The sequence below is a fragment of the Lutra lutra genome, chromosome 6, assembly GCF_902655055.1.
Source record: "Lutra lutra chromosome 6, mLutLut1.2, whole genome shotgun sequence".
NCBI classification, from domain to species: Eukaryota; Metazoa; Chordata; class Mammalia; order Carnivora; family Mustelidae; genus Lutra; species Lutra lutra.
Genome location: NC_062283.1, coordinates 145,570,154 through 145,595,981, shown reverse-complemented (window position 1 = coordinate 145,595,981; position 25,828 = coordinate 145,570,154). Strand labels below are relative to the sequence as shown.

At 44.7% G+C, this 25,828-nt stretch overlaps 1 protein-coding gene across 6 annotated transcripts in view; it reads right to left on the bottom strand.

Moving 5' to 3' along the window:
• FNDC1 (fibronectin type III domain containing 1) overlaps positions 1-25,124 on the bottom strand; it is a 104,657-nt gene extending 79,533 nt beyond the window's left edge. For 5 of the 6 annotated variants that reach the window (XM_047733848.1, XM_047733853.1, XM_047733850.1 and 2 more), the window contains exon 1: positions 24,820-25,124. In XM_047733848.1, coding sequence (XP_047589804.1) covers positions 24,820-24,925 — 106 coding nt within the window. In that variant the 5' untranslated portion in view covers positions 24,926-25,124. The remainder of the gene's footprint in view (positions 1-24,819) is intronic. The other variant, XM_047733854.1, reaches the window with a different exon arrangement.
• Positions 25,125-25,828: the final 704 nt, after the last annotated feature.

Here is a 25,828-nt window from a genome sequence, read left to right as displayed (position 1 = left end):
TATCTACTTTGATATCTCAAACTGGTATCATTTTTTATGCTTCCTGGTAAACATCATCTGTGTCTGCTTAGAAAGAATTGGAAGAAGAGAAGGAGAGAGGGCTGGGTGGAAAGCCATCTTTGCTGTCCAGCCCCACCCAGAGCCCCTCACTCTCAGAGAACTCATCAAACCATCATCTACCAGTGGAACAGTCAGTCTGGGCAGGCACAAATCAATGTATGTGCACTTGAATTACTTGACAGAAAGCTTCTTCTTGGGACTAGAAATGTGACCATATGTTCTATTCTTGATGATTGTTTTTGTAGGTCTCCTGATTTCATTCCTTACATGTGCAGTCAAGGCATAAAGTCTGTGAAATTGGTTTCCAGGTCTGCAGACTGCATTCTGATTCTGTGCTGTGGGATCAGTATTCCTGGAGCAAAAGGATGAAATGTGACAAAGTGATTCCTGATTTATTCTAACTGTTCTTAGAAATTTAGACCAGACCACCCTCTCTGCTAGATAAATGCCACACATAACATTTTGTAGTAGTTTTCTGTATTCTTATCTGATAAAGATGATACCGGGTACATTCTTTAAAACTATAAATCCCATGAACTGCCTCTCTAAAAAGGAAAAAAGGAAAAAACCCGAAGTCAAGACAATGGGAATTCTATGACCCAACAAAGGGAACATGGGGAGGTAACCTCACAGAGCCTCCATGACAGGTTAAGGCTATGACAAGTTGTTTTTTCCTTCTCCCCAGGATACAAAATGAGGAAATGAGCTTAAGCGACAACCTAAGGGATGCTAGGTTAAGTCAAAAGAATTTTCTGTCCGTGCCTTTTCCCATTTCTCCCCATTCAAGGTGTCTTTGAATGGAGCAGATGGTAAGATGATCCGGACAGAAGAAGGAAGCGAGTAGAGTCTGCTATGACCCCAGCAATTTCATACCATGAGAAAGTCACTTCCATAGTTCATGCCAGTAAACATTATCCAGATTCAAGGATATTTTGCCAAGTACCAAACGGCAATGGTATTTTGGTGATCTTTCAGATTCCCAGCAATTGCCAGGCTGGATGTTTTAGAGCCATGGCTCCAATGAGACCTCTACTGGTTTGTTCGGGAACAGACAATATGGACACAGTCAGCACCTAGAATTGTTAGTGGTCTAGCTCCAAACTTCCAGTCTTATCCAAGAGTGCTCTAGGAGGCCAGTTTATTTCCAGGGTCAAAGTACGAAATCACTTTTGTTCAAGGATGGAGACCAAAATTCCAATGACTCTGGAATGTCTGTCTTTATTAGGTCTTCAGCTTTCGCAGAGTGACCTCAAGGGGTTCTCCAGGGCTGAAGAATGCCCTTGGGAAGCCAGAGCTAGATTCCCAGGGCCAGGCTGGCCTGACCAACATCTGCAGGGCTCTTTTCTCACAGTGGATAGGGATATAACACCTCACCTGGCCCTTGCTCACCTTCCCACTCTGGCATCTTACTCACTTTAGGTACAGATCTGTTCAAGGACTCATATCTCACTGTCAGACCTCCCTCTGTTCCTTGAGAGGCATAAAGGCTCTGAAAAATAAAAGCTGGCCTGGGTTCCAGAGAAGAAAGGAAGGCCCATCCCAGGATGGCTTTGGGGAAGGGAGTACGGGATGCTACACAGGCTTTGGCTACTAGCAAAATCAATGACAGCTACATGTCCAGCACTGGCCTAACCATCCCAGACCAACAGTCCCTACTGTCTACATGAGGGTCCCATGTGAGTTCCAACTGGAACGTGTTTAAAGTGAAACTCAGTGTCTCACTTCTCTTTGCCTTGCTTCAGACACCACCAACCATCCGCAAGTGTCCAGGCACAACCACAACGAACAAAAATACATAATTCCTAGCAAGGGAATTCTGAGAAGGGCTATTTCTCAGAATAAAGGAAGGGAAGTTCACAGTTGATAAAATGAATCAATGGTAAAAGTAATCCAAAATGCACACAATTCATGGAGAAATCATGCCTTGAGTGAGGACTATGATTCAAAACAGTAAATGAATATTTCTGGATCCAAAGTGTTGGTTTGCTAGTTTCTTTGTTTCATGACTTCATCAAAGTCTCTGAATTGGTGAAAAAAATCAAACCATCAGGTTTATTATCGATAAGGTTACATTAGAGAGGGCGGATCTGATATGGGACCATCACCGTGCTTCCTGTCTCCCTCCCTTCAGGACACAGAGGGGAAAGCCAAGCCTACAGAGCAGACCCCTCAGGGCCGCTGCCTCACAGGTGGGGGGAGAACAACAGCCCTGAGACACCACCCAGTGCCTTCCCATGTAGAAGTCAGAGAGGAACCAAATGCAGCCTTCCACCAGGAAGGCAGACCTGAAGAGGACGCTCATATGCCTGTGTCTTCCAACGCATTAATACCATGGAGTAGAGAAAGTAGACCAAGAGAGACTGGACTCTAGTCCCTCAAGCCTCAGATACAGCAAGTCTCAGGGAGGATAGGGAGCACAGCATGAGGCCAGAGGCCAGAAGTGAAACATGAGGTGAGGAAAATGGAAGTCCCCTTAACATGTCCAGCAGGCTATTCGCTGGCCCCACTGGGCATGACCATTAACCTGAGTCAAGTGTGGCTGCTTCCTCAGAGAGAGGATCAAGACCACTTGTCCCACCTTCAGGGGCCTCTGCAGGACTAATCACTGTCCCATTATTATGCTCTTGGGGTGAAAGTTGGGGATCCTTCCAGACCCCAAAAAGCTCTGAGATGAGGAAGGCTCATTCTTTGGTCAACTCCAAAGCCACACTGACCTCTAGGCTAAAAATCCACTCTTGCCTGTCCTTTCCAATCTCATATTTTGACCAGTCCATGCTGTCCAGAGTAGTCCACCAGAGTTTAAGCAATGGGATGATATATCATACACATATTCTGATAATATAATACCAGCAATATAAAAATGTTCCAATTTCAATGTAAGTTCATCCCATTATGAAATTCCTAAGGAAAATTTAGAGTCCAAGAGTGAAGCCTTCTGGGTTTTACAGCTTAAAATCTAAAGAAATTGAGGTCTTAGTTTCTTTCCACTCTTACTTCCCGTTCTGTCTAGCCTCGGCCAGAGGAGATTCATTTAGTGCCCAGATGGGGTCAGAGCCCCTGCCATCCTTCTCTGGAACTTGTGTGAATTCTTCAGGATTCCCTGATGTAAAAATAATCAAATCCAAAGTCTTCCACCTGCCTAAATTCTTAAAGAGCCCCAAGACCCTCAAATCTCTATAAGCCAGCAAATCCAAAATGTGCAGTGTAAAAAACACATATTATGTTTGTCTCTCCAGTGAAGCCTCTCCTGGTTCTGGTAATAGACTTCTGTTCATGTGAGCTCAGATGGCTCAGGAGACTTCATTGGAATCGTTCTAACTGGAACCAGACCCTGGGCACCGCCTCTGCTTTCCAGTCATGAGGCTGTGGCGGCAGCATCTTAGAATTGTTAGTGACAGCTTTCATGTCACACGGAGAAGAAACCAGAAATGGTCAGAGTGTCCAGAGGCTGTTAGAGTCCTGGTTCCGAGGTTCAATCCTTAAGGCCAGCTGAACCCCCTCACTTCAGAACATACAGCTCCACAAAACAATGAATTTGGGGACTTATATGAGTTCAAGTTGGGGTTTTGGCCACTTGCAGTCAGACCCTGATGGATTAATCAAGATCTTCTATGAAAGTCAAAAATAACTTTCTTGAAGCTACCCCCTAGCCAGTACGTTTAGTCACAAAACACTGCCAGTGTGCAGACAGACACCCCCCCCCCAAAATTAAAGCAAATACCAGCCAGGGATGGCTGCCATTCCTAGCTGAGGGCTCTGTGCAGCCCACCCAGTCTGGCAGTTGATGCTGAGGAGAGGAGTAGACAAACTTGGTTAAGAAGGAAACCCCCAAAGGAATGTTAAGAGCTTTTGAAATAAACTAATACAGTGAATCTTGGAACACTGAGAAAAATAAAATTAAGATGTTAAAAAAAAAAGAAAGAAACTAGTCCCTTAAAACCCCAAAAATTTTAAAATTATTTCTTAAGTATACTAAGGATTGCTCTTTAATGCAACAAAACCTTCGTGTTTATTTAAGTCTCCCTACTTTGTCTGTGTTTGAAATGCAAGTTTTACTTTCCACTGGAAACCGCCAAATACTTCCCAGACTGAAATGAAGAAAACACAGATGCAACCATGAGTGTTTGACGAAAAATTCAATCAATAAGCCAGAAAAGGTTAGGATGTAAATCGGGGGGGGGGGGTTTGAATCAGTGTGATCTACAACTTTGAGACTATAATTCCAAGGAAAGGTGGAAAAATTCAGCCCTTATCCATAAGATACCAGACATAAAAGGAATAGTCACAAATGTAGAAACAACCAGATGGTCGGCAACACATGGGCAAAACACTGGAATGCCCGGCCAAGTTTTAATAATTTGTCAAATGGATGGAATTATATTTGCCAAATAATTATGATGCTCCCCTCAAAAACAAATAAGTACAACTAAAAAACAAAACAAAACAAAAAAGGGCATATACAGGTTGTTTTGCAATGGTGTGAAAAAAAACTGATATGAGTATAATCTACATACAGTTGACTGCATTTTCCACCTGGAAGACTAGGGCTGGGTAGACATAGTCTGAGTATTCAAATAATGGACTGGCTCCTCTTCTGACATTTCACAATATGAATGGGGTTCAATAAAATTGTTTTCCACAGTTGGCATGTTTCTCTATGGATAACTGCTTTAAAAAATAAAACCTAGGTCTGGAAGTCTAGGTCCTTGGAGTCTTTAAACTTAAAAAACACTCCAAAGACCAGAAAGACCTCTGACCCCACCATGGGGAAGCCACACAGCACTATCCTCGAATCAGAGAGAAACACCAAGGCAAGCAGATGTCCCAGGTCCTTCAGGAGATCTGAGGGCAGCCAGGGCTCTCCAGACTTTATCCCTGGCCTGCATTCCTCAAAACCCAATCCATCTTCCCTTGTCCCAACGTGCTCTCCTGTTACTGGGTCCCACCCCCATGCCTAACGTGTCCTGTCACGTTCACCTATTGAGGGCATACACAAGTAGAGTGAGAAACCAGAAGACTCAGAATGCCCCAGACAGCTCTGGTGTGTGGCTGGGGCACCCTGACCCTCACTGCCGGCAGACTTTCCTAATGAACAGAGGGATGAGTGAGGCCACTAGGCTCAGTGTATGCTCTGCTCACCTCTTTCCTCAGCTAAACCTGAGTTCCCTGCCCTTGTCCCCAAACCCTCAGGCTATTCCAGTATTTTGATCACAACAAAGAATCATTTTATTCAGAATAAATGGCCAAATTCACAGGCGTACATGCCAATGAGCTTATAAGGGCACTAGATGGTCACCGAATACAATTGTGAATCACATTTTTTCTCCATCAGCTCAAAGAAGCCAAATGAAGCCATCCAAATCTCAAAACTCATGCCACTGGCCAAACTTGAGTAGAGTTTGTCTGAGTCCATTTCTATGCTCCCCAGACAGTTAGCACTGCCATCACCTTCCTCTGCCTCTGCGCAAGCATTTTCACCTGGGGCAATTCTCAGGTGGCTACATGTCACAGAAAGAGGCATCTTCATATGTAGCTTTGGTAACCTGCTTCCCTGGGTCGTGGGGTGGGGTGGGGGGCGAGGGGGCGTGGTAGTGTTGCACATAAGCTGGCCATGCCCTAGGCTGCCCAGCACTCCTGCCAGGACATGAGAACTTCCCAAGGAAAGATCCTCAGTGTTGCATGGGCTGTACTTTCTTTCCTGTGTCCCTTTCTCCTTAGGATTTGACCCCCAAGCTCCCACCCAAGGCCACCTGCACCCAAAAAAGGCTGTCATTCAAATGCTACTCATCTCACTACCCTCAAGGGTTTATGGTTTCCTATGGGAAATTTCTGCCTAGAATGTTCTAGATTCTTTTTTTTTTAAAGATTTTATTTATTTATTTAACAGACAGAGATCACAAGTAGGCAGAGAGGCTGGCAGAGAGAGAGGGGGAAGCAGGCTCCCCGCCAAGCAGAGAGCCCGATTCGGGGCTTGATCCCAGGACCCTGGGACCACGACCTGAGCTGAAGGCAGAGGCTTAACCCACTGAGCCACCCAGGCGTCCCGAGAATGTTCTAAATTCTAGGTTGTTTATTTGTATTGTAATTGTATTGTATTGTATATTTGTATATTGTATTGGGGGTTGTTTATTTGTATTGTATTGTATTGTTTATTGTATTGTTTATTTGTATTGTAGAGGCAGAATATGTGTTAATATAGTTTACCTCACATTAATCCCTTTCATTATCTTCCTTCCTCCCTGTCAGCCACCTTGGGGAAGATCTATAAAGCAGGAAAACACACAAAATGGACAACAAAATGAAGCAGCAAGGAGTTGTTTCAAAACAAGCAGCAAGTGGAAAAACTAAAATCAAATGATCAAGCCCAAAGAATATTCTTAAAGTGAATCTGCCTTCTCCCTCAAGATGTCTTCTGAGATGTTTTAAGTTGAATTTTTATTAGTTTCACTCAAGAATGGCCAGTTTCCCAACTAATTTATGACAGTTTAAAACTTGCACTAAATTCAGAAAATGTCATGGCAGATCCATTTCTGGCTTCTTCCTCCCTTGACTTCTTCCACAATAGAAACTGGGATGCTAAATATCCATGATCCTTCAGCCTTCCCAGTAGCCATGGGTGGTCATGTGATCCATTCTAGCCAATGACACTTATGAGGAAGTTATTGCTATCATTTCCAGGAAAGTGTTATAAAGGGGATAGGACCCGCTGTCTTGTGCTTTTGACCTTTTGTACCTTCCTTTATTCCCCCATGGGATGTCAACATGACACCTAACCAGGCAGCAGCCATTTTGGAACATGAGGTGACAAGCCTGGGTGTAATGGCCCAGCCTAGGATGGCAGACTAGAAAAATGGAAAGAACCTGGTTAGCCTCTATGCTCCTGAGATTATTGATGAGTGAGATAAACAATTCTCTTACCTGTTTAGCCAGCGTTTATCAGATATTATGCCGTTAGTACCCAGTCCATTGCTACCTGGTGTCATCATTTCTGGACCCATAAAATCAAGCCACTTTTTCTCTTGATTTCTAAGTAAGAGCTGCTTTGTTTTAACTTAATTTATTTCTGTTGTTGTTGTTAAGGGACCTGCTCTGGGAATTTGATTTTGACAATGTCAATACTTTATTTGTCAGTATGCCACAGACTTGAGTCAGTACATCTGTCCAGAAAATGATGCAGCCAAAAACTAGAGTAAACTTAACCCACAAAGCTGGCAGAATTTGATTGTTAGGATTTGAAGTTTTAAAGCTCTTGGCCATTTTGTTCAGGAACTAATAATATAAGCAAAAGCTACTCTTCCAGAGAAAAGACAAGAATGTTTCCCCATATAAACCACCAGCTTTCCAGAATGATTTAGGGAAATGGAACTGGAGTTATTGGACAGATATATTTATTTAAAAAAAAAAAAGTAAGAAAACAAGAGACCGAGAAGTGAAAATACCTATGGATTGAAAAGGAATAGAGAGCTCATGCCTGCTGTTGACTGTCATCAGAGATCCCACTAGACACCAGTACTTTCCAGGTTTTTGTGGGATCTTTTGCACATTCTTCAAATTCAATTCGCAACTGAGGAATAGTTTCTCAAAGAATTACCATTGTTTGCTAGTCCAGCTTAAAGTCAGCCTACTATAAACTGCTTGACATGCCAGCCAAAAAAAAAAAACTCCCTGAAAATTCATTCCTTTTCCCAAAATGTGAAAGTCATTGTCTAACTATGTTAAACACTTGGGTATTACTGTCACTGAAATCGCCACTCATCTTACTCAGAAAGCTCCCTGAAAAATACCCTTAGAAGATAAGCCAAGCAAATGTTGTGAAGAGACAGGTATGAAACAGAGTAAATGAGACAGACATGACCAGAAGCCAATGACCACATGGGCCCAATGACAACCCAGACTACTACTAATAATCATCTTTTAAAATATGCTCTTATATTTTAAAAATTAATATTTTAGATCATCAGTTAATGGTTATGAATAAAGGCATGGGCAAACAATCTCTCAATAAAGAGGAAAGAAATGCTCAACACACTTCATGAACAAGGAGTTTAGGTTTTGTAGTGGGGTCATATGTAATCAAGAAAAAATAGAGAGGGAAGTAAAGAAAAAAAAGTAATGAATATTTGTTATTTACCTATTTAGTAAGAGTCAGACATCTCATTTATTTCTGCAACAGACATATGTTGAATACCTACCATGTGTCAGATTCTGAGTTAGGCACTGGGGACTCAGAGGTGATTAAAAAGAGTTCTAGATTACCATGACTATCAGCTCTTGAATCTCCATAAAAACTGTATCAACTGTGCTTTGGTATCCCCATTTTAATAAATGAGGAAACTGAGTCTCATAGAGTTCAGTGACTCCCCAAGGACACACAGTTAGTAAGTTATGGTGTTAAAACCAAGACAAATCCAAAACCAAAGACAACGCTCTTTATACTACTCTTTTTTGCCTCTCAGCAGCAGTTACAACTGAAAGAGATAAATGTAGGCCTGGACAGAAATCAGAACCAAAGTTATAAAACTGTAAGTTATTGGGGTGCCTGGGTGACTCCGTTGGTTGAGTGTCCAACTCTTGAACTCAGCTCAGGTCTTGATTTCACAGTTGTGACTTTGAGCCCTACACTGGGCTCTGCACTGGGCATGGGGCCTACTTTAAAAGAAAAACAAAACTGAAAGATACTGGTGACACCAGAATTCATGGTGATACCTGAGCTCATTGTGCTAAGTGAACTCTTACAAATACTAGGAAGAGTCCATGTTGCCAAACACTCATCTCTTGGTCCTTGACTTACTCTATCTACTTCCAATGACAGCTGAGGGGTTCTCCTCAAAGTACCTCTTCTTCTGTCTTCCCTGACCCCACTGTCACCTGCTTTCCAGGACACCATCCTCCCTGGTTTCTCTTCCACATCATTGGTCTCCTTTGCCAGAACTCAAACGTTAGAGTACTCCAGAATCAAGCTTCTGGCCCTCTCTCTTCTCTGCATGCACACCCCCTTTGTCTTCTCTCCCTCCTTAGCACATCTAATCCATGATTGCAAATGCCATCCATAAAGTCATGGCTCCCAAATTCATAACTCCAGTCCTGGCTTTTCCTATTTTTTTAAAGATTTTTTATTTATTTATTTGACAGACAGAGATCACAAGTAGGCAGAGAGGCAGGCAGAGAGAGAGGAAGGGAAGCAGGCTCCCTGCCAAGCAGAGAGCCCAATGCAAGGCTCTATCCCAGGACCCCAGGATCATGACCTGAGCCGAAGGCAGAGGCCTTAACCCACTGAGCCACCCAGGCGCCCCGGCTTTCCCTATTTTTTTAAGATTTTATTTATTTGAGAGAGAGAGAGAGACAGAGAAAGCATGACTAGGGTACAGGGCAGAGGGAAAGGGAAGAGCAGACTCCATACTAAGCATGGAGCCCAATGAGGGGTTTGATCCCAGGCCCCCAATTCATGACTTGAACTGAAGGCAGATGCTTATCTGACTGAACCACCCAGGCACCCCTGGCATTTCCTTTGAGCTTCAGTGTATCCAACAGTGTACATGACATCTCCAGTGGGACCCAAAGAATATAGATATCTGAAGAATGACTGGAAAGAAGACATTTTAATTTGAACCATTAGTTATAAAGAGGAGAACAAGGGAAAAAGTTGCATCTTGGAGGACAGAAGTGGAAAGACTTTCAGGAAGAAGGGTCTAAAACAAAAGAAATAGGTTACCAAAGTTTCTCTTGGAAAATATAAAACTGAATTACTTCCTCTTCTACAGCTATCCTCAAGGACTGATGCAACAATAAAATGTGAAAGAAAATCATAAGGCACTCAACTAATGTGGAGGCAGAAGAGCCACAGAGGGGATGATGTCACCAATTAAAACCCAATAGAAAATGACTGGGCATAATTCCCAGTACCTGGGCTCTTGGTCAGTTCTCCCTCCTCACATAGCAGGAGTGGGCTTGGGGTCTTCATTTTCCTCAGGAAATAGTCTTTGGATTAAATTTTAAAATCTTAAAAGTTGAAAGGAAATTTAGGTAATCTGGTCAACTTCCCCTTTTCAATCTGCCTATCAATTCTGTGCCTAAAACAGTCTTCAGTAGTTTCCATGATTAGACAGATCTACCTAGTCAAATTCCCCACATCCCCCCCTCTTCAAAGGTATATCTCCATGAATGTGTTCCTCAGCTGGGTGACACAGAGTTAGTATGAAAGTTGCTATACAAGTGAATACAAGTGAATAAATTCACAGCTGTGTAAGGAAGGCAGTGATCTTCAGGCTTTGGAGGGAAGCACTGTACTCATGCATGAAAAAAAGAGTAAGGGTATCAGACATTTAATATCAACTGAATGCTACTAATTATGAACATTATCAGGGCTCAGAGGATGAGGAAAGGAAGACTTTCTCAAGTCAGGATGATCAGAGAGCAAAGTACAACATTGGTGAGATTCAAGGAGGGTCTTTGCCAGAGATTTCCCCCATGTGTGGGAGACCTAACCAGTGCTTTCTGCAGCTTGAATTCTTATTTTAAATTTATTTATTTTTATTTAAATTCAATTAACATATAATGTATTATTAGTTTCAGTGGTAGAGGTCAGTGATTCATCAGTCTTATATAATACCCAGTGCTCATTGCATCCTTATGCCCTCCATCACTAAGTTACCCCATCCCCCCATCCTTGTCCCCTCCAGCAACCCTCAGTTTGTTTCCTATGCTTAAGAGTCTCACAGCTTGAATTCTAAGAGGAAATTTAATCAAGGCGTTTCTGTGAGTCTAACCCAGCCTGCCCTTTAACCCTGAGAATGCTGGGAATTGCTTCCTATAATAATAACTCTTTATAATTTCAGAGCATCAGTGGACCCCACAGAACTCATCCCAGAAACTTAGTTCAAAATCCTCATGTTCCTTGAGAGAGACACTTAAGCTGCTCAGACAATAGCCTATGTCTCATCTCCAAGACTTCTTCCTTCCTAGGTATTAGAGTCAAAATGTGGTGATGACACAACTATAAAATAAGATCAGCCTGTGTCTCAGGGAAGTTGGGGAGCATAGTGTCCTCTGCCTCTATTTTCTCCTCCTCTTGGCCCTGGTTTGCTCAGATATCTGCAGGTACATGTGTGGATTCTGAGAGTTATGAACCACAAAAAGTGGTTTTAATTCTCCATCAGAAAATAATAGAAGGCAAATGTTGGATGGGGTAGGAAATGTGAAAAAACAGAGCAGGCCAGAGCACATGTTACATGTTACAACAGAAAAAAGGACATGACATTTTTCTATGACATAAAGAATGTCCACAATTAGATAGTCTGTGAGAGAGCAGGGCTGCCTCACCTCATCACCTAGAAGTCTTGACTAGAGACCATAGTCTAGATAAGAGAAAGATAGTGGTGCATCCCAAATTTTATTGAACAGGAAAAAAATAAAGATTGAGTAAATATTCAGGTGAGACCCCCAGGAAAATTCCTCACACAAATTTACTGATTTCTCCTGCTAATCTTATAATTCTATGTATATCAGTGTAAAAACATTCAGAACTTGTTGAACAACAGTGGCAAGAGTGGGCATCCTTGTCACGTTCCTGATCTCATAGGGAAGGCTGTCAGCGTTTCCCCATTGAGAATGATATTCACTGTGGGTTTTTCATAGATAGATTTTATGAAGTTGAGGAATGTTCCCTCTATCCCTATAGTTTAAACAGTTTTAATCAGGAACGGATGCTGTATTTTGTCAAATGCTTTTTCTGCATCAATTGAGAGGACCATGTGGTTCTTCTCTCTTCTCTCATTGATTTGTTCTATCACATTGATTGATTTGTGAATGTTGAACCACCCTTGCATCCCAGGGATAAATCCCACCTGGTCATGGTAGATAATCTTTTTAATGTACTGTTAGATCCTATTAGCTAGGATCTTGTTGAGAATCTTGGTATCCATATTTATCAGGGATATTGCTCTGAAATTCTCCTTTTTGATAGGTCTTTGCCTGGTTTGGGGACCAGGATAATGCCAACTTCACAGAAAGAGTGCACTACTGGGTATTTACCCCAAAGATACAGATGCAGTGAAAAGAAGGGCCATGTGTATCCCAGTATTCATAGCAGCAATGACCACAATCACCAAACTGTGGAAAGAGTCAAGATGCCCTTCAACAGACGAATGGATAAAGAAGATATGGTTCATATATACAATGGAGTATTATGCATCCATCAGAAAGGATGAATACCCAACTTCTGTATCAACATGGACAGGACTAGAGGAGATTGTGCTGAGTGAAATAAGTTAAGCATGGGGCGCCTGGGTGGCTCAGTGGGTTAAGCCTCTGCCTTCGGCTTGGGTCATGATCTCAGGGTTCTGGGATCAAGCCCCGCATTGGGCTCTCTGCTCAGCTCAGCAGGGAGCCTGCTTCCCTCTCTCTGCCTGCCTCTCTGCCTACTTGGGATCTCGGCCTGTCAAATAAATAAATAAAATCTTTAAAAAAAAAAAGGAAGACGTTAAGCAGAGAGAGTCAATTATCATATGGTTTCACTTACTTGTGGAACATAAGGAATAACATGGAGGACATTAGGAGAAGGAAAGGAAAAGTGAATTGGGGGAAATCAGAGGGGGAGATGAACCATGAGCGACTGTGGACTCTGAGAAATAAACTGAGGGTTTTGGAAGGGAGGAAATGGTGGGATGGGTGAGCCTGGTTGTGGGTATTATGGAGGGCATGTATTGCATTGAGCACTGGGTGTGGTGCATAAACAAGGAATCTTGGAACACTGAAAAAAAATAAAATAAAAACATTTGGAACTTAACTCTATATCTGATGAGTAGAAGTTAATTAGAAAGTACTAGATGATCCTATATTGCTACACATCACATTCGATGCCATTACTTATTGCTACATCAATCCTGATTTCATTATTAAGTCTTTGTATCCCTGTGCCTCAGAGCCTAGCATAGTCACTGGTCACAGAAGATATGAGTTAATTACTTAATGACTTACTTTATGAATGAAGGATTCAGCCAGGTTTGATCTATGAATTAGGAGAATTGAATGTGCGTAGGTCTTTGGAACTCTGGGTTGACGGTTCAGCACAGAGTACAACACAGTGACTCATGTCTTCCTACGGCTCAACTATGGCCCACTGTTGGAAGCTGCAAGAATTCTTTCACCTACTGAAAAAGAATTGTGTTGGTAGGCGTACCATATGTTGTGGGTTGAACTGTGTCTCCCCAAAAGCTATGCTGAGGGCTAAGGCCCAATATCTGTGAATGTGATTTGGAAATAGGGTTTTTGCAGATATAATCTAGTTTAGATGACGTTATGCTTGATTAAGTTTAGCCATGATCCATTGTGACCACTACCCTTATAAGAAGACTCAGAGAGAAGACCATATAACAAAGGAGACAAGAGAATGGAGTGACACATCTATAAGCCAAGGAACATCAAGAATTGCTGGAAACCACTAGTCACTAAGAAGAGACAAGGATGGAGTCTTTTCTAGAGCCTTTAGACAGAATATGATCCTGCCTTACAGATTTCAGACTTCCAGCCTCCAAAACTATGAGAGAATAAATCTCTGTTGTTTAAAGCCACCCAGTTTGCAATCCTTTGTTATGGCAGCACTTGGAAACTGGTATGCCATGAAATATAATTCTCCAGCTGCTGATGGACTTCCAACACAAGCCAACACTCTTCAAAAATCAGGGTCTGACCTCACAATGTCACAGTAAGATGGAGGCAGGACACTGCCCCACACTTGCCACCCCCACGTATCCTGTTCTTGTCAGGTCATGTACTTAAATATATTTGGTGTATACCACATGTAATCAATACCAAAGAAAGCACACATCAATACCAGCCATGCCATTCAGCAAATATTTATTAAGCATCTTCTCTCTGCAGGCAGCATATCATTCTAGGCAATGAGGAGACTTCAGTGAATAAAACTAACAAAATGTCTTGCTGTCATGGAGCTTATAGTGCAATGGAGGACAATAGCCAATTATCAACTACAAAAGCAAAGTACATGAACTATCAGGTGGGGTTAAATGTTGTGGAGAAAATTAAGCCAGGATAAGAAGTGTTGGGGGGTAGGGATAGGATTACACTGTTAAACTGGGGAGAAAGTGGTCACATAATGCCTCATGAGATGTTGCATAAAGAATCTGGAGACAGTGAGAAATGTACCCATAGATGTTTATGGAAAGTTGTTTAGGCAGAGGGAACAGTAAATACAAAGGCACTGGGGCTGGAAGATCCCCAGCACATTACAGAACCAGCAAGGAAGCCAAGGAGCTGGAGCTGACAGTGAGGGAGGGTGTGGTATAGAAGATGATTATGTGTAGCCCTGAAAACTTGTTGGGATTTGGGTTTTTATCTAAGAGAGATGGGGAGCTACTGTGACTTCTATGACTTCATGCATCACATGAAGTAAGAACTACTGGGACTCCCGTTTTGAGAATAGGGTATAGGGAGAGAGGGCCAAAGCAGAGAAACCAATGAGGAGGTTCTTACAGTAATCCCGATAAGGTGGCCTGGACCAGGGTGGCAAGCAGTACTTTCCTGCTATGCCAAATTACATACCATGAGATCTCAGAACATACAAAAACACCGGCAAGCTAACTGTAGTGATCTCAAGCAGAATGGGTGAAAATACTTCTTAAAAATAGGCTTTTACCAATCTCAAAAGGTGACATATTCCATAGTTCCATTTATATGACATTCTCGAAATGCCAGAATTATAGAGGTGGAGAATGGTTGGTGATTGCCAAGGGTGAGGTGGAGTTAGGTAAGAAGGAAGGTGAACGCACATACACACATGGCAAAATTATGCAGGAACCCACACAAGCCACAGGTCACACTGGTGAGATGGGAACAGTAGTGGATGGTAGAGATGTCAGCTGCCTGCCAGACCCTGCACTACAATTATACAAGCTGTCACCTTTGGGAGACACTGGGGAAAGGATACAGGAGATCACTGCATTTTTTCTTACAATTGCATGTGACTACAACCACCTCAAAGATGACACTTTAAAAAGCCGTTCTTGGGGCGCCACGGTGGCTCAGGTGTTAAGCATCTGCCTTCGGCTCAGGTCCTGATCCTAGGGTCCTGGGATCGAGCCCCACATCGGGCTCCCTGCTTAGCAGGAAGCCTGCTTCTCCCTCTCTCACTCCCCCTGCTTGTGTTCCCTCTCTCACTGTGTCTCTCTGACAAATAAATAAAAATCTTTAAAAAAAAATAAAAATAAAAAAATAAAAAGCCGTTCTTGAGAAATAGTCCTTTGTGCCTACAGTGGAGTCCGAAATCCTAATCCAGATGCTTGGGGAATAGAGCACCCCCGGGGTAGACTCCTAATAAAGGATCACTGAATGCACCCTCGGAAACTGAGCCACAGCCCTGCAAAACACACCAGTCTCACTGTGGAACAGGCTTCCCGAAGCTTTCTGTTTTCTAGGTGGAAGCAGCTGTGTGGCACCATCACGTCTCTCTAGGGGGACTTTATTTTATAAAACTCTGCTGTCATAAGATGGTGCCACTAAGAAGGCAGTCTGCCCAGCCATCATCTGGCCAACAGCAGCCCCTGGCCAGGGTCTTCAGAAGGCTGCCATCGCCTGGCCTGGCTGAGGTTGCTGCTCCCAAGCTCCTAGGAGACCACACCTGATTGTCGGAGTCCCTGGCCTCTTCCCCTGCCCAGCGCTGTGAGTTCTGGCTGCAGTGACTGCCAGAGGGATTTCACCCCAGACAAACATGGCGTCCTCCCAAGTTAGCCATTGTGGTGCACCCAACCTCTCACTGCAATGCCACCTAGTGTAACCATAGAGCTGGTGCTATGGAACCCGCCATCCACCCTGTGCCAAGGACAGCACAGTCACCTTCTCAATCTGTGTTTGTTGGCTCTAACCAACCACCTGTCCACCACATAACAGCCTTCAGACCCCCAGAACGAGTAGATGCTTAGGTGGCCTTTGAACGGAGTGTCACTATTTAGACTCTAAGAGCCTGCATAAATAATATCCATTGATTTTCTCCTTCCCAAGTTACCCACCACTGCTGCCCCCATGAACTCCTAAAATTACTGATACCGTTTTTTCCCTTGGAAACTAAATTCCATCCCCAGAACCACCCTTGACCCCAAAGCCATTGTATTCAACTGTTTAGCTCCCCCATCTTAACTATAATCTACCCACATGTGGAGGCATGAGACTCATGGTAACTTGGAACCCATTCCAAGATCAGGTTGTGCTATGCTAGAACATTTCAGATAGAACTGAAGGTAAAGATAGTAGTTAGGAGGTATCAGCTTGGTCTATAAAGTAAGGAGAAACCTCCCAAATCTCAAATAAATCAGAAGATATTAAAAGAACCCCCTCCCCTCTAGCCTGATCCTGCACTGTCCTCCAATCAGCATCTGTGCGACCTCCCACTGTGCGCACTCCTTCAATGGTCATTGGACCATCTAGTAGGGCTGTCCTTCCAGCCCTGAATGCAACCCTTTCCACAGGGGCCACTTTGCAGGATCCACCAGAAATGCATATTTCTTCAAAATTGTCACAATGCTCTTTGCCTCTCTGTGCCTTCACACACGGCATGGTTCTCCTTCACCTGAAATGTCCTTCCTTGCTCTCCTTCCCTAAGTAATGCCCACTCCTCTCCTCAAAACCCAGCTCAAATATGGCTGTCCTGGATGTCCAATCCAATTCCCCCCACCCCCAGGGACTGTCCTAATATGCACCGCACTGTGTGCATTCCCTCCCCTACTCCCCTCCGCCTATGCCTTCTGGACAGAGGGACTGTGTTTATTAGATTGGTATCTCTGCATCTGACATGTATTAATGCTGACTGACTGAATGAATGGATGGATGGATGCCCTTTAAATGGAGACTCACGCAAAGTTATCATCAGAAGGGACCCTTAGCCATGTCTATAGTCTGATCCCCTCACTTTGTAGATGAGAAACAAGCCTGCAGAATTATGAGCCGCCCAAACTCACACAGTGCAAATCAGCAGCTGAGTCAGGTGAAGCAAATGTGGGTGAAGAGATGGAACCCAATAAAATAATCCCTAAAAGACAAATCCCAGAGTTTAGAGAATACTGTTTTCTGAGAAGTTCCAAACACCTTAACAATAATGCTCTTACAGTCTTCTCACCTCTATGAGGTGACATAGATTAACAACTAATGTCTGTCAGCAGTGTTCCTTGATTTAAATGGTCTGCTGTAAACAAACTTGAATTCTGGGAACCTTGGGTTACAATACAAGGCTGACAGGCTCCATCATAAGGATCAGGCATCCACAGACAACCACTCTATTAAACTCTGAGGGTTTCTGTAACTAACTAGACACAGAGCATGGATCTCAAGGGCAAGGTTTTTTTTTTTTTTAAGTCTTTAAAAAGATCCTTTTTAAAAATTAAAAAAATTATTTAAAAAAATCTTTAAAATTTTTTTTAATCTTTATTTTTTTATTAACATATAATGTATTACTTGCTTTGGGGCACAGGTCTGTGAATCATCAGTCCTACACACTTCACAGCGCTCATCATAGCACATACCCTCCCCAATGTCCATAACCCAGCCACACCATCCCTCTCTCCTATCCCCCCTCCCCACCTCAGCAGCCCTCAGTTTTTTCCCTGAGATTAAGAGTCTCTTGTGGTTTGTCTCCCTCTCGATCCCATCTTTTTTCATCTTTTCCCTCTGTACCCCCCACGAACCCCTGTCATGCCTCTCAAATTCTTCATACCAGAGAGAGCACATGACAGTTGTCTCTCTCTGATTGACTTATTTCGTTTAGCATAATACCCTCTATTTCCATCCACGTCATTGCAAATGGCAATATTTCATTTTTGATGGCTGCATAGTATTCCTATATATAGGAATACTATATATCTGTATACATGTGTGTATATATATGTGTGTGTGTATATATACATATATATCACATCTTCTTTATCTATTCACCTACTGATAGACATCTAGACATCTAGGTTCTTTCCATAGTTTGGCTATTATGGACATTACTGCTACAAACATTTTGGTGCATGTGACCCTGATCACTACATTTATATCTTTAGGGTAAATACCCAGTAGTGATACTGCTGGGTCGTAAGGTAGCTCTATTTTCAACTTTTTGAGGAACCTCCATACTGTTTTCCAGAGCAGCTGCACCAGTTTGCATTCCCACCAACAGTGTAGGAGGGTTCCCTCAAGGGCAAGTTTTAACAGGAGTCACTAAGGAAGGGACACTGCCTGCCATGAAGATTGAGCTTGTACCCAATGCCAAATAGATTTTGTAACAGGGAACAGGTTCACTACAACCTCATCTGAACTTAACCCCTACTAGAGTTCAACATGCTTCGGTGTGTGACAGAATCATTTCTCAACAGCCAATGGCAGTGTGACTGCAGACTTAGAAGGGCATTCCGAGCCAATCAAAAGTGGTGGTACCAGCTCCCACTGCCAGCCCAAAGGAGAAAACACGGGGAATTCAGCAAACACCCAAACAGGAGCTGGATTAGCCTGCAGGAAGCACAGAGGATGTGGATCTAAAAGAATGGGGTCCAAATCCCGGGATACCACAAACTACACGACTTTGGGAAAGCCCGCGAACTCCTGGGAACCCAGTTCCCTTGTGGTGAGGGGAGGATGTTACCAACTTCACGAGGTTGCCACGAAAATCAGATGGCATGACATAGAAATGAATGTTAAACTTTGTGGCACTTTTAACTGCCAGTTAGTATTAGAAAGAAATTAAAATGCACACTGAAGAATTCCACGTAAAAATGAAAGTAGAATTGTGTAGAGTGTACCATACAGATTATGATGCTATTATAATTTAATCATCTCCTCCACATACAAGGGGCCACAGCCGGCAAATGTGATTAATAACACGAGCAGCTCTCCAGCTATTCTGCTAGACTCAGAAATCAGCCTTAGATCGCGCATTACTCTCCCCAGATACAAAAAGCATCCTGAGAGGTCAACGGGGAAACTTGAGACTGATTAACCAACTCATTCAAAACTGACTCGCGGTGCTCAAGAGGTCCGTGTCCTCCTCCAAAGTCCCTTGTCCCTCCCCGTCTTCCAGCTGCTGCAGTTCTGGGGCGCCGGCAGAGACGCCAGGGGTCCCCCAGGGCTGAAGGGCCACCGACCTGTGCTTTGGCTTTAGGCTTTCATGCTCCCACTCGCCAAGGATCATTACTAACAAGCACTCAATTCCAATCTTAACGCATGATTTGTCCTTCCTGACTTACTGTCTGAAGGAAGCTTCAATGAGGAGCAAAGCTGACAAAAGGCAAACATTAAGGGAAACCCAAAGCAGATAACTGCACGTTTATCCTAATTTTCTTATCTCTGTAAAGCCACCGCGGCAGGGGCGCCAGTGCAAGGGGCCAGCGGGCTGTGGAAACACCGGCCACAAGGCCAACAGCGCCCTCTAAGGGCCGCTGGGCGCAAGCGCGGCCGCCCTCGGGGCCGAGAGGAAAAGGTAGGGGTAGGGGGGAAGAATGTGTCTTCCTCATGACGTCACCTCTCAGTGGCACAGATTCCTTTTTCAAAATTTCTAAATTTTAACCATCTGGCCCATACTGGAGAAATTTCCTTAATAAAATCAATAATAACACAATTCCCAAAAACAGAATTAAATTCATACTCTTTGCAACAAGACAAGGATAAATTCTAGAAGGAAGGAAAAGATGTTAGCTTATGTGTATAACCAATACCTCTATCCATATGCCTTAATATGTGCTTACTAAAACTGATAAAAGAAATAAGCAATATCTGTCCCTGCCCCCAGCTACCCAGCTCTTGTCAAAGTCACCTAAAATTTCAGGTTTGGATATATTCCAACGTAAATATTCTATGGATTAACAAGTAAGTATATGTATGTTTTCTCTTCTTCATTTTTATACCTTTAAATACTCGCCTCTATATTTTCAGACTGAAATAAAATGTCCTGATAAGAGACTTAATGATAACTTAAGAAATCCCCAGTTCCATAGGAATCATGAAGAAATGTTTGCTCCTCATTCAGTGACAGGTGATGGGGTCCTCCCCTCCGACCCTCACCTGCAGTAGCAGAATAGCAGCCTCCAATGATGGGCATCTCCCAGTCCCCAGAACCTGTGAATATGTGACCTCATGTGGCAAAATGGACTTTGCAGATGTGACTGAGTAAAGGACCTGGAGATGGAGAGATTATCCTGCATTATTCCAGTGAGTCCAATAGAATCACAAGGATCCTCATAAGTGAAAGAGGGAGACAAGAAGGTCAGAGTCACAGAAGGTCAGGTGTGGGAAGGAGCAGAGTGACAGGACCGCTGGGAGAGGCTGCTAGAAGAATGTGGGCACCTCTAGAAGCCTGAAAAGATTCTCTCCAAGACCCTGCAGAAGGAACACAGCCCTTCGCTTTAGCCCAGTGAGACCTATTTCAGAGTTCAGACTTCCAGACTTACAAGATAATAAATTTGTGTTGTTTTAAGCCACTAAATTTGTGATAAACTGTTACAACAATAAATAAGAAACTAATACAACCCCCCCACCCACACACACACTCCTCACCTCCTCCCCTGCCTGTTTTCAGGAAATGGGGCTTTATAACTCAACTAGAGATATGAGTTGGGAATGGCCCGGGGAAGACATATTGATAATCCTCTGGAACCATCCGGTGACAACTCCTCAAGGACATGAATCGTCATTCTGAAATTCTCTTATAACCTCTGATTCCACAGCAACAAATTGCACGCTCAGTTGATGAATTAAACATTTCTTTCATCTGGGTGGGCTCCAATGCACAAGACAAAAGGAAAGGGTATATCCATCCTTTCTTCTCAAGGAGGACAAAAGTAGGTGGGAAACCCTGCAGAGCTGGGCATAGATTGGGCCATAGGAAGACCGTTGAAGACTTTGCAGATGGAAGGAATCTTTCCATTCACTTGGACTAGTGGAGACTGACTAGCTGGCCCAAGGCTGGCCATACTGCATGTGAAGGACACTGCACTGAGTCTCAGAGTCAGGCATCTTGATGGAGGATCTACTTCCCCTTTCTGTCCCAGTGGCTATCAAACTTCCTCTTCTCTGGATTCCTGTCTACTCTTAAATTAATGACCATCTCCCAGAGGTTATATTTACGTTGGTTTTATCTGTTGTGATCTACTAACCAGAAATATAAACTAGGCATGCATTCCTCTGAATGCATTAAATCATTTTAAAATAGCAGCAGTAAGCCATTTCATATTGGCATTAAAAAACTTATATTTTATGAAAAATAACTATTTTCCAAAACAAAAAGAAATGGAAGAGTGGCATTGTTTTACACTTGGGCACATGTCTTCAATAGGAGACAACAGGATCTCTTCTCTGCTTACATCTTCAGTCCATTATAATATGTTGTAGTTGAAGTGCCTGAAGAAAATCCAACTTCACACAGCTCTGTAGTTGGAAAAGTATCTTAACAGCCTCACGAATCTTTTTGGAAAATCTTTGATACTACACCAAAACTCATCAAGTAGCAGTTTCTTCAAGGTTGGTTGCGATGTAGAATCTGAAACTGTATAAAGAGTTTTTCACACTTTGTTACATGAAAGATCCATTGGGCTCTCTTGCACTTTGGCTGGAACTTTTAGCTAGGCAAGACTTGGTAACTTTATGCATTGGTCATTTGGAATTTACTGGTTCACTTGGTTATGCAGGTCATCTAAATGCTGACACATTTTTATAAGACAATATTTAAACCATCACATTCATTTATCTCACCACTGATATTGTTAGAGAAGTTTTTAAGCATTGGGAAGCTTTCAAGTGATATTGGAGATGACTTGGCAAAATTCCAATTTTCGTCTGAAAGCTCAAATTTTATCACTGACAAGACATACTATCAGTTATTTTACTAGAAGTGACAGGTCCCCTTGTTCATCTTTGAGAAGATGTCTGCCAAATACCCAAGTTTGTGGTCATTCTTTCTGGTAAATATGGTGTGCCATGAAAAAAGAAGCTAGTTCAGTTCACAACTCAAACTATCACACAAGAGCTTTTCCTTAGGATTACCTCAGGATTACCAGGATTTTCCTCATGATTTTTCTTCAGGATTATCACTGAACTTGGGCAGTCTGCAGAAGTAATTTATGTCCCTTTCCTGTTCCTTCCCACAAAATATTAAAAAGACATGCATTCAAGGGTAGAGATTTGTGAAATTAATAATTTTTACTGTTGCACCAGGACATTCGTAACTGAAACTGGCATATCTCTTCTTCACTTCAATGACTATTAGTTCATTATGGCACCAAAACCTCAATTCACCCTAAAATACCAGCGGTTTCACCCACCAAGCTTTCTACCTTTGCAGCAAACATCAACACGGTTAAAAAAAAAAAAAAAAAAAAAAAAAGGGCAAACGGTATCTTGCCATTTCTTTGAAGATAGTTTTGACCTTGCAAATTCCCTGAAAGGATATTTAGGTTCTAAAGAAAAAAATTAAAGTCACCCATAACTACCCTAAGAGAACTGCTAGAAATACATGTGAGTGTGTGTCCTCACATTTTTAGAGATATGTATCCTATCAGACTGGCAAGTGCCACTGTAATCTCAATGGTTGCTCAGTAGTTTATTGTAGGGATGGATGTTGGAGACATCACTTGCTTATTTTGGTTTATGTTTTAATGGACCACCAAGGTAAAGGGTTTCTTTTGATCTTTTGTGTGCGCTGCAAATCTCCTCTGTTTTAAGGAACGTTCCTCTGAGCTGTGGTGGCCTGCCATTTAGAGTGGCTCTGGGTGCTTTCATTACAAGGATTCTGGCGCCCAAGGTCTGGGGAGCAGGGGAAAGCTTGACTCAGGCAGCTAGCTGGGCCCATGTGTTGATTCAGCCAGAGAAGGAGCGGTGTGCCCATGGCCTTGCTATCAGACCCAGAATCCAAGTTTGGAACAGCGACTATGACTATGTACGGCAGGACAGACAGGAAGCCTTCCAGAGGAGCAGATGAAATAAATTATGTGCCCCATGATTTCTTTCACAGCAGTGGGGAGCTATCTGCAGATTATATCTCTTCCTTTCTTTCTATTATTTCATTTAAAGACAGTAGATATTCATTTCAAAGTGTGCTGGTCCATTTCTAGTCTGATCATCATTTTCCTGCAAGGCCCACGTCAACACAGTCGAGCAAAGTGCCAGCAAGCATTCCAGCTCCCACATTCCACAGCTCAGTGAATTTACAGAGCAGAAGGCAAGTGAGGGCATAGCATTTCGGGAGCTGCCACACAGAACCCTAACTCCAGGCACACGCAAATGTAACCCGCTGGGCAGGTGGCAGAGGAATCCAGCAGGAGTGAAGCTGGAATCATCATGAAGCCAGGTTGGCATTACTTCCAGCTCCGGCCCATTTTCTGAAACAATAACTCTTCCAACATTCAGAAAACTTAATTTAGTGGGGGGAAAAAAGCCATGAGTTGTAGGTGGGGGAGTCGAAAGGCTTTAAAATAGCTTTATTCTTGTTAACTACTGCACCAAATATTCAGTGAATGCTTTCCTAGAGATTGTTGAGAGAGGAAAACAAAATCTACCACTGGTCCTGCCTTTTAGGAAGAAGTGACTTCCGTCATCCCACCACGCAGCATGAACCAGCTGCAGAGGTACCCACCATAAAGAACTGCAAGACGTGACCCCCCCCCAACTGTCCCTCATTTCCCCTTTTTAAAAGGGCAATAAGGACACTAAATAGCATCATCAAGCAAGTAGCCTTCCTTGGAATCACATCTGAATTTTTATAACCCAGCTGGGAGTGAATAGTATCAACAAAAATGTGGACTTCTTGGATTCCTACAAACTGATGGCATAAATACAAGCCTCGCCGTTTCAAGTGTGGAAATGCCTGCACAGGAGGTGGGAACAAGGGCCACCAAAGGCTTAGGGATGAAAAACCCACCACTAACTTCAACTCTCTGCAGGAAACCTTCAGAACTTCTGATACCAGCACGCTGGTATTTTCTGAAGAGTGCTGCTCAAGTTTCATCCCCGAAAGAAAGCATCCTTCCCATCTCCAGCCCGGTGTCTTCGGGGAAGGGCGAGCTTCTCCCAGATAGGCTCTCCCACTTTCTATCTCCCTTCTCTCAAGACCAAAGTCTTCTCCCAGCTCCACAGTTCCCACCCGGAGGTACTGGCTTCCGTCCGAGTGCCGCGGACACTTGGGCGCGCCGGGGTACCCGACCGCCCCCCGGGGCGGCTCGCAGCTTTCCCCCGTGCGCTTCTAGAAGAGTCCTGCCTCCCTGCCTCCCTTCTGGTCTCCCGAGTGCCACCCTCCAACAGGCATCCCTACCTCCGGGCAGGTGAACTGAAGGAAAGGATGCCCACAGGGAAATTCTGGGCAAAGAAAAATAAGACCCCCACCTCCACCGCAATGTCAAAGCGTCGCTTTTCTCTTTTCTGTTTTTGTTTTTCCTTTGCCTGAATCTCTCCAGGAAGTTAGCCTGACTGCTCGAGTCTCCGGACTCTGGGGCGTTCGACGGCAAAGTTGAAACCAAGGGCCCTGAGGTCCCCAGCACCCATGGTGTCCCCGCGCCCGACTCCCATGCGCCAGGTGCCAAGTGCCCAGACCCCGCGTCCCCAGCCGCCCCTCCGCGCCGCGACCCGCGAGCGATGAGGACGCACAGGTTAGTGACACGACACGCACAGCACAGAGCGGGACAGCGGTCCCCGGAGCAACAGGCAGGGTGGGTGATGCGCGGATGGTGGACAGAGAAGCGGCGAGGAGGCGCTGGGAGTCGGGCAGCTGAGCCCCGGGACTGCGCGTACCTGGAGCCCCCGCCGGGGACACGACGGGCAGCAGCGCGGCCAAGAGCAGCAGCACCCAGGGCAGCGGGCACCGCGCGCGCGGGGCCGCCCCGGCCTCGGGCGCCATCGGGAGCCCGGGGTGCGCGGCGGGCTGGGCGGGCTGGGCGCACCGGCTGCCGGGTGGGCGCTGGGAGAGAGTCAGGGAGCGCCGAGGCGCCGCCGTCGGGTCCTCGCCGTCCGAGTGGCTGCGCGCGCTCTGCGCGGTGACCGCGGCGCCCTGGCCCAGCGCTGACGGCTCCGCCCGCGCACCGGCCGTCGCGCGGTGTACTGAGGCCTCGGGCCGCCCGCCGAGCCTTTTAGTCGCGAGCGGGCGCCCCCTGCCGGCGGCGGGGCGGCGGGGCGGCGGGGCGGCGGGGCGGCGGGGCGGAGGACTCGGGCAGGAGGGGCACCGGGTGCCGCGTCGGCGGTCCTGTGCCCGAGCGCCCCGGAACCCCGCTTGGTGGTTCTGAAAATTCGGTGATTCTCAGGGCAGTGAGAATTTCCTCCCCTTGTCCAACGTCTCTCGTTTTCTGGCTCGGGAAATGGCTCCAATCGCCGCCAAACTCAAGAATGACCTACGATCCCACCGATACCCCTGGTTTCAACGCTGGGGACGGGAGCCACGTCGCTTCACCTCTTTCTGCACATCGTGGCCTTTCCTGCGGCTCAGCCCGGCCTTCCCACATCCCGCGCGCCCAGGAGAGGGCTTTGATGTCCTCGGACCCTGCTGCGCAGGCTGTCCTTTCTGCGGAGGTCATCACCTGCTCCCAGAATCCGTCCTGAAGTACGGGGAATCTCCAGCCCGAGGCCTTAACTGACCTGGCCTCCTCTAGGATCGGTGGTGTTAACACTGCTTCGGAGCTCCCTGTCCTGGACTCCCACCTGTGGTGGCCCGCTCCCGCCCTCGAAAGCCTCGCGCCCCTCCGAGCGGCTGGGAGCGCCCCTGCAGGCGACAGGGACACCTAAGCCAGAGCTGCCGGCTGCCCCGCGG